Below are 9,441 nucleotides of genomic sequence, written 5' to 3' on the forward strand. Positions count from 1 at the left end.
AATATGTCTAATATATTTTTTTTAAAAAAAATTTGGGTGGATTGAGTTCTAGTCATCACCACAAGTGAGGACATACTTTCAAAATCACAAGTCATTTACCAGAGTTCTTATGGATTGTCCATCAACACAGCTCTCACGTTTACAATGGGATTCGAACATACGGCATTTTATGAGAACAAGTAATCCCGTTTTTACTAATTGATCTAACTTGTGTTAGCATGTAATATATCCTATTTCCAACATAGAAAAGCTTAAAAATCAACAGACAATATAAAAGGTGGGACAGCACGGTGCGCTAGACAATCAATCAAACCGGTTGGAAGAAACATTAGATACTGGTAGTTGTAAAGTACTACAATTAATTATCCTCCAAACTGCCTCATTACTAATTTAATCAATTCTGTGGCATCCAGAAATGGACCCCTTTCTTTCATTGATTCAACAATATTCTTTATTTGGATTGACCAATGGCCAACGAATAACTAAGCTTCTGAATTAGATATCCGTCCTATTCCTCTCAAAGTCTTTGTTCACATGACTATCTGAAAATTGATCACTAGCAATTAAAGCCCCAAAACTTAGTTCAATTCTTTTTTTTTTTTTTTTAACTTAGTTAAATTCATTGCTTAAAGTTCCTTGCTTAAAACCCTTATATATATCCATCAAAACCTTACTTTCATAGCCAGAAAAATCAAGTGGATAAAAGATGGCAGGTATTTGGGTTTCATGGCTATTTGTGATTCATTTCTTGATTGTTCAAACTAGTGCAAAAATTCCGGCCATTATAGTCTTTGGAGACTCATCTGTTGATTCTGGAAACAACAATCAAATCCCAACAGTTGCTAGGAGTAATTTTGAGCCATATGGTCGAGATTTTTCCGGTGGCCAGCCAACAGGACGTTTTTCGAATGGTAAAATTCCGACTGATTTCATATCTGAGGCCTTTGGTCTAAGGCCTATTGTTCCTGCATATTTGGATCCCAAATACAGCATATCAGACTTTGCAATTGGGGTCAGTTTTGCTTCGGCAGCAACTGGGTATGACAATCTCACATCTGATGTCCTAGTAAGTCCCTTTGTTTATTAAAAGTTCTCATTTATACATATACAATAGAAAAATCAGCTAATTTTATTATATATATATATATATATATATATTTCGCTCTCTTTTGCTTTTTGGTAGGTAAAACTTATTCAAATCTTAGACTTTCAAAGAACTTAGTGAGCCTTTTCCGTGTCACTAAAATGTTTACATAAGCTAAATTTAGTTTACAAAGAAAACCACAAGAATATCAATTAAATCATTAACAAATTTATGAGATAAATGATTTGATGACAAAATATGTTGACGATATTAGGTTTCTTGATTTCCCATCAACAATCAAAATTTACAGCTTTTCTAAGAACCCCACAAGCAACAAGAATATTTGACATATTAAAAAAAAATCTGAAATTTTCAAAATCATTTCTCAGTAATCAGCTTTTGCAAAATTTACAAGAAGCGAGAATAGCACGAATATTACAAAACTGAAAAACAAAATAAGAAGTGACATTTAAACGTTTTTTGGATACCAATTGCAGGGTGTAATACCATTTTGGAAAGAATTGGAGTACTACAAAGAGTACCAAAAGAGACTAAAGGCCTACCTCAGTGAACAAAAGGCCAATTACACAATTAGTGAGGCGTTATATATTATCAGCATTGGAACAAATGACTTTCTTGAGAATTACTATGCACTTTCAGATAGGAGATCTCAATACACAATAGATCAATATCAAAATTTCTTGGCTGGAATTGCCAAAAACTTCGTAACCAACCTTTACCATCTTGGAGCAAGAAAGATTTCTCTTGGAGGGCTTCCTCCAATGGGATGTATGCCATTGGAAAGAACAACAAATATACCAAATGGAGAAGGGTGTGTGCAGAGTTACAATAATGTGGCAGTTAGTTTCAACGCAAAATTGAACGGATTGGTGTCAAATCTGAACACGCAATTGCCAGGGATTCAATTGGTTTTCTCCAATCCTTACTACGCTATGCTAAATATCATTAGCAGACCTTCCGCTTATGGTAAGATTAACTATGCATTTTACTTATTAAAAACTTCATTACTGTATTTTCTGATTTCTTTTGTAAGATTAAATTGTGAAGTGTTATTAGAATAGTAGTCTACATTTATCTATTTTTTGAAGAAAAGTCTTAAGTTTCTAACACATATTTACTTTTGAAAATTCTAGGACATTTTATTTCATGTGATAATGAGTTTAGATCCACGCATATTTTGTATGAAAGATTAATGCTCGTTTTCTTTAAATTCCAGCTGATACTAGATAAGTTTTCACATAAAATTGCCTGACTCGTAACTAATTATGAGTATATATATTTAGGCTAACGGTCAAGGGAACATTAGCCTTGTGCCAAAAAGTACTAATTGGAGGATCAAGTCAGAGTAACAAGGACCGTAGTCAGCTTAAGCAATTGATGTAGGATGTGTCTTGCAACAGAAAATCTATCCCGGTGAAGGAATTTTTTACGTTTTTCTTTTTTCTAGTAATGGAGGTCTATATTGTATCCTAAACTGAACACAACACAATCCATAGACGGACCTAAAAATTTTGCAATGAGGAATATTAGCATATTTAAATCTAAATATATAACGTAAAATTTTGTTACGGTTAAAGTTTAAATTTCTAAAGTGAATTTTTAAAATTTTCAATTTTTATAGTAGCAAAATTGGATTTTCTAAAACTTGGGAGCGGGGAAGGGGCTGCCCTTACCCTCGGTCCGCCCCCGTACAAACCAGGTTATGTTGCTCAACAGTTGTCAGATATAATTGCCGGAAATAAATTATGGTTGAGATCATCTCATTTGAATTTTGTATTGTAACGATTAAAATTTGGAAGAATGAACAGTGTGTGATTACACGGTTCTCTGTGCAAGCTGGAAAACGGTACTAAATCAAGGCAAATTTTGAATACTACAAACGATCTTAAAATAAGATGGTCAAAATTAGCTATGTATAGTGTCCTTGTGTGTTGTACTAGTTTATAGTTTTTCTTCTTCTTCTTCTTTTTTTTCTTTCTCTTTTACCCTCCTGCCTCTCTCATCTCCATACTCTTTCTATCCCCAACTGTCAGGTATAGAATTTAAACTCTGAATTTGATATCGAGAAGAATTCTAAAAACCTTTCCTTGATCATCGAACTAATCCCAGTGATTTGTTATATTAGTTTATTTATTTATAGTTTTGCATTTGGGAGTCTTAACTCCTAAGCAACCGAATTGAGCTACAAACTTTGTTAATATTTCTTAAATAAACCAATAATGGCTTTTTGGGTCAAGTACCTCTTCAAGCTATTTTCAACACATTAAATGCCAATTTTTTCTTCTTATTGGCAATTTAGTTATCAAATGTAGCTTAGGTTTTATTATAGTTTGGCCAACTCAATGATCTCTACTTAAATGTTAAATTACAATATTTCTAAAATATTATTTTCTTATTAAATTTGTAGGTTTCGAAGTCGCTTCGGTGGCATGCTGTGCCACAGGAATGTTTGAGATGGGCTATGCATGTGACAGATACAATCCATTCACTTGTACGGATGCAAACAAATATGTGTTTTGGGACTCATTCCATCCGACTGAAAAAACAAATCGTATAGTCTCTGAGAGTGTAGTTAAGACAGTCTTAAGCAAATTTATGTGAAGTGTGTCTTTGGCAATTATCCATAAATAATTACTGTATTTTGTAGTGTTACTAAAATGTTATGTACGAAAATAAGATGAGCTTTTCTTTTGTACTTAAATGCTGTCTATTCGTTTGAATCCTATGCCTGAGAAAACACGAATGTTAAACTTAGGGCACAATTATTTAATGTACGTCATTAAATAATGAAAGCGTATCAGTTTTAATTAGAGTTTTTCTAACGAGTGTTCAATGGGTATTTGTCAGCACATTTAAATTCCACTTAACATATCATGTATACACACACTAATAATTATTATCTTATTATATTTGTATACCTTTTGTGAGAACCTTGGAAATATATATATATATATATAGATATATATATATATATAGATATATATATATATATATATATATATATACATGTCGCATTTGCATTTTAGACTCCTAATAACCTTTACTATCGTTGGTTCTTAAATAAGTATGTAAAAACAATTTTTAAGGTTGCAAATAAGTTAATTGTGCAAAATATTAGATTATTTGAATTTTTTCCAAGTTAAGTTAATATTTCTTGACGTAGAGTATTTTATTGCTTTAATATTAATTCTTTGAATTTCGATAGCTAAATTTTAAGTGTTATTAACGTTAAGTGACAACGGGAACCTAGAACTAAGACGAAATTTGGGTCAAATTCCTTATAACTGCGCTTAGGACGTTAAAATTTCGATAATTGAATTCTCACGAGTTTAGTACACTAGTAGGCTATCGAATTTCATTTGGGGTAAGATTTTGGAGTTAGTTTACGAATGAGAGCTTAAGTGGAAGGACGAACAAGTTGTTAAAAGACCGAAATAGCCTTTCTCCATCTCAAAATTTACCATGCAGCCATGGAACAATTCGTGAACAAGCTTCCATTCCAAACACTTCCAATTTCTGCCGGTTCCATTCTTCCACTTTTCATTCCAGCACCTACCATTCCTAATGCCGACTTAGCCACTTAAAACACTCCATTATATACATTCCACTACACACACACTCCACTATATCAACTGCATTCCACCACAACAACACTCCAATCCTATTCCTTCCTCCTGCCGTGAGCCGAGAGTGGAGTGAGAGAGAGAGGGAGCCGAGTTCTTCATTTTCCTTTCTTCCTGTCCGCTAGCTATAAAAAAAAAGTGAGACCTGCTGATTTTCCCCATTTCAACCGTGAGCTGGTGAAGAGACCGAGAGCCAAATTTCCTCCATTTTAGTCGCAAGCTTGAGCAAGGGAGAGGGAGAGCTAGCGGGCTGCATTTCTGGACTGCCGAGAGGAGAGAAATATTTCAGTTGCTAGTCGTGTGTGTTGAGCTTCAAGCTGAGGTAAGTTCTGGACCCAGACTAGTCGTTTAGAGGTAGATGATGTTGATTATAAGCATGCATGTGGTGGTTGTGCGGTTGGATGATAAATTAAGTCACAAAAAAAAAAATCTGATTGTGAAGGAATTGGAGTTGCCGAGTGTGTAAGCTGGAAATTTGCAGCTTTAGTTGGCCAATTGTGATAATCTGAGTTTATATGTGTGTTCAGTTAACCAAAAACTGGATGATTAAGCTTTGCATGAGGTTAATCCGCCTTGATTAAGCAAGAAAATTGAAAGGATACAAAATCTACTTGCATGCAAGCTAACCGAGAAGGATCGAATGAATTTTCTGGTTGGATGATGACTTTTGATGTTATCCGCACTTGGTTTGGATCAAAACTGATAGATAGCTGATTATTTTGATCATGCATGTACAGGGCGGATTTAAGGTGAGGGCACTGCCTCCCCTCAAATTTGTATAATAGTTATACAATTTTGATATAATTGTAAAGGTGTCTCCAGAGTTTTTTTAGAACAATGTGAAAAATAGGTCACAAAATTTATATTATTCACTTTCCTCCCCTGGTCTTCCATTTTTTTCCCAACAGAGCCAAGTACCAATTATATCAGTCTTTTGTTTTGGTCCCCACTCCCCAATTCCCTTTCCTCCTCTGGTCCCCATTTTCCCTTCACAACCGACGGCTCTTCTTTCTTCCCCCATTTGTACTTGTTGGTGAATTTATTATTTTTTTGCTTAAAAAATTAGAAAAAGAGTAGATAAAAAATTTTGGTGTTATTTTTGCCCCCACTAAAATTTTTTTCTGGCTCCACCCCTGTGCATGTAGCTGAATTGAGTCGTGGAAGAAGAAAAAAAAAAAGAAAGAAAAGAAACTGAAAATGTGGCCGAGAGCCTGCAGGCTGAGTTGCCGCCTGTTATTGTTGAAAAAAAAAAAAGGAAACTAATGGTAGATTTTGCATGTGATACGTGGGTCTTTAATGTTTGGGAGGTTTAGTTGAAGAAAACTTGGGAAAAGGTTGGATTTTGGATCGAAACCGAAGGAAGTTTTCTGCTGCAAAATTTTCCAGGCTATCCGAGAGAGAAATGGACAGATTCCTAGCTGTTTTCATGATTTTTGGTCTTGATTATCTATGTTAAACTGTGATATATGTTGTATAAGAGCTTGGTCTAAACATGCATGGATGAGTTGAGCATGAACTGAAGAGATTATTAGAGAGAAAAATTGTGTTAAAAACTGCTGCTATAATTTTGGAAAAAATGCCGAGCAAGGGAGTTTGAGAGCAGGACTAGTGTTGTTCAGATTTTTTTTTCGTTCCTTGGCTGCCATCTTGTGTGTTTGCTGGGGATACTCCGTAGTTTAGTAACCAACTCTTACATATGGTTTTTTTTAATGAACAAAAGCTTTGAACTATGTAGTGCATTATTTTACAGCCGAGAGAGAGAAAAATGGATTGATCAGTTTTCTTTTCCTCTAAGTGAGTTGCACAATCTTTTGTGTGCTGTACAAGGCTCATTTGTAGTTCAATGAACGTGGTTAACACATCTAGTTGGGATATAAAAACTTGGAAGGCGGAACTTGAGTGAAACGGCAAACATTGGACCGATATATACATAGCTAAGGGATTGCTTAAAAGCTGTGATAGTTAAGACTGGTTTGTATTCATAGTTTACACAAAACATTGGTTACAATTAAATGTTTCTTATCCTAATTCATGTTAAATTTTTATATTAAGGTCAAACTTGATTTTAATAGTTTAAATAATAAAGTATGAAATGATTGTTTGATGCCAAGAGCTAATGATTGATGAAGCTCTTGGCCATTTGAGTAATTTTTGCAAGAGTTTAATTTTTGGTGAATTTGTTCAAGTGGTTGGCTGATATGTATTTGGAAGGTCCATGGTTTGTGATTTGGAATTGTTTTGATACCTTGGACTTCCTTTGTCGAATTTTGTTTGGAATTGAATCTGTTGAGACCTAGGGCTAATGATTGATGAAACCCTAGTGAAATTGATGTTTGAATTGTGATTTGGCTATTTTGGCAACTCGGAATACAATGTGCAAATGAATTGAAATCGTGAAGTCCGTTTTGGTCTGTTGAATTTGAGTACTTTTAAATCAAGCTTTGTGGAATTATTTTATCTTAATATCAAGTTATAGAGGTTGAGAATAGCACGTTAATATTAAAATTTAAATGACGGGACTTTTAAAACCTTGCTAACTAGTTAATTCTTTTCTTTGCTTAAACTAGCTTTATTACTTTTAGGAAATAATTGTTTTAACTTCTAAACTTTAAGTTTTTCGTCAAATTTTTCCTGGCTAGTTGTTTTGAGAAAAATTGTTAAAAGCATGAGATTTTAATAATTTTAAAAAGAAAGGCTTAGAAAACTTGTTCGGCAAGAAAACTTATTTGAATTAATTTGGTTTTAGTTGCACCTCTAGAAAGAAAAGTAGCTTTAAAGAAATCATATGAAATATTTTATCGCTTTATTAGCTTTAATTCTAAGAGATTTATTGATTTATTCCGAGAAAATAAACTAGTTAATATACCGGATAATATTTTATATATAAACCAAGAGTTTGTATAGTAAAACTTATAGTTTTTAAAACTTGGTTTTCTAGGGTTTAGCGAGGGCGTGGACTTCGATACCCAGTTTGACTTTTGAACTTCACTTTTGGTGAGTGTCCGTGCTTGTTCTATGACTAAAGTGTTAAAGTGCTTTCTTGACTTGTTATGTGATAATTGGAAAGTGGTTTTCCTGAACCATCGAAGTGGCAGTGTGTACTTTATCGCACTAGCCTTTCGAGTGGTGACTTGTTTGAAATGTTTTCTCGAATATCTTGTAATTGTTGACTAGAGCGTGGACTCGTCAACTAATCTACCAGGCAGGGGAATGTACCACACCTTAGGGTGGGAGGGCCACTTATCCTGACTTGGTAAAAGCGTGTTGTGACGTCATTGGGTGAATCCCTCGACTAGTTTATAATTGTGACGTCGTTGGGTGAATCCCTCGACTAGTTTACAAAAAGGTATACTTGAGTAATACCAAACTCTCTCGTGAGAAGAACGGGCCCGGTGGGAGTAAGTTGGTTGGAGCGTGTTGAGAAAAAAATAATGAATCTACATGGACTTTAGATAGTGAGAGTTGACGGAGGGTCAACTGCGGTTAATTTTGATCAAGCGCGTGGAAAATGGCTCCTGAGAGCCCTGTATCCTACTCTGTGCTGTTATACGCTTTTCTACTTGCTGAATTTAAGCTTGAAGTTATGATTTACAATTTGTGTTATATGATTGCATGTTTTGGGGCACCACTGAGCTTTAGCTCACCACACGATATTTGTTTTCCTTAACAGGTTTTGGCATTCGAGAGACTTGAAGTTTACCTTTAGTTTTTTTTTTCGTAAATGTTGTTTTGAATCGGACTATGTATATTTTGTTTTGGGTTGCCACTTGAAACTGGAAAAGTGCAAACCCTAAATGTTGGCTTGTATGGATGTATTTGACTTTTATAATTTCATTTTGTAGTTTGTAATGTATAAGTGTAATTATGTGTTAAACTAGTTGGAGGTGTAGTTAAGAGTGAACGTTCAGATGTCCAATGGCAATGTTATCTCTGAAGTTAATGTGTTCCTAGTATTGTAGTCGTTCAAAGGTGTGGATTGTTCGGGTGACGAGTTTTGTCTTGATTTGAGTTATACGTGGAAAGGGTTTAGCCGGTTTCCTTACATGAGTCCTGGCGAGAGTTAGGTAGGCGACTCGCCAACCCTCTGGTTCGCCTTAGGGAGAAGTGGGGCCGTCACACCTTTCCTAATTAATCTTATTATTTTAAAAATCTAATACCTAAAGTACACCTTAACAAGTGTTCAATGAAAATCCATTAGACAGATTTGTCTAATTATATGTCATCACATAAGGAAGGTGGATCATCATGTATAGTATCTACCAGACAAGGAGAAGCCACCTTAATTATATGTTGTAAGATATGATTGATATTGGGTCACCTCGTGGTAGTTTTTGTATACCTTGACCATGTGATATCTTTCTTGAAATATAATGGATTAGTTAGGTTTTTGACAAGCGCGGAGTATAATATAGCAATTAAACTCATTCCACAATCAAGTTTTACATTTATAAATTCTTAAATATTCTACACGTGATTTTTTAGAAGTATATAAGTCGTAATTGAGTATAGGGTATTAAGTGTTAAACCCACAGAGAAGATTATCAATTACCGATGTTTTTCGAATTTCTTTATTATTTAGACTATCATAAGTGCAAGAAATTAAATATATACTACAAACATAATGTAAAAGTAATAAAAATAATAATAGAAAACTCCTAGAGATATGGAATTCCTCACTACTCTTGCAAATGAAATTATCTGTTAAGTGAACGC

At 34.3% G+C, this 9,441-nt stretch overlaps 1 protein-coding gene across 1 annotated transcript; it reads left to right on the forward strand.

Moving 5' to 3' along the window:
* Nucleotides 1-672: 672 nt before the first annotated feature.
* LOC113690774 (GDSL esterase/lipase At2g04570) lies at nucleotides 673-3,806 on the forward strand. Its single transcript, XM_027208829.2, has 3 exons — nucleotides 673-1,066; nucleotides 1,582-2,071; nucleotides 3,513-3,806. The coding sequence occupies exons 1-3, from the start codon at nucleotides 707-709 to the stop codon at nucleotides 3,704-3,706; spliced, it is 1,044 nt and encodes a 347-aa protein (XP_027064630.1). The 5' UTR covers nucleotides 673-706; the 3' UTR covers nucleotides 3,707-3,806.
* The last annotated feature ends 5,635 nt before the right edge of the window (nucleotides 3,807-9,441 follow it).

Source organism: Coffea arabica, chromosome 5c, assembly GCF_036785885.1.
Source record: "Coffea arabica cultivar ET-39 chromosome 5c, Coffea Arabica ET-39 HiFi, whole genome shotgun sequence".
Lineage (NCBI taxonomy): Eukaryota > Viridiplantae > Streptophyta > Magnoliopsida > Gentianales > Rubiaceae > Coffea > Coffea arabica.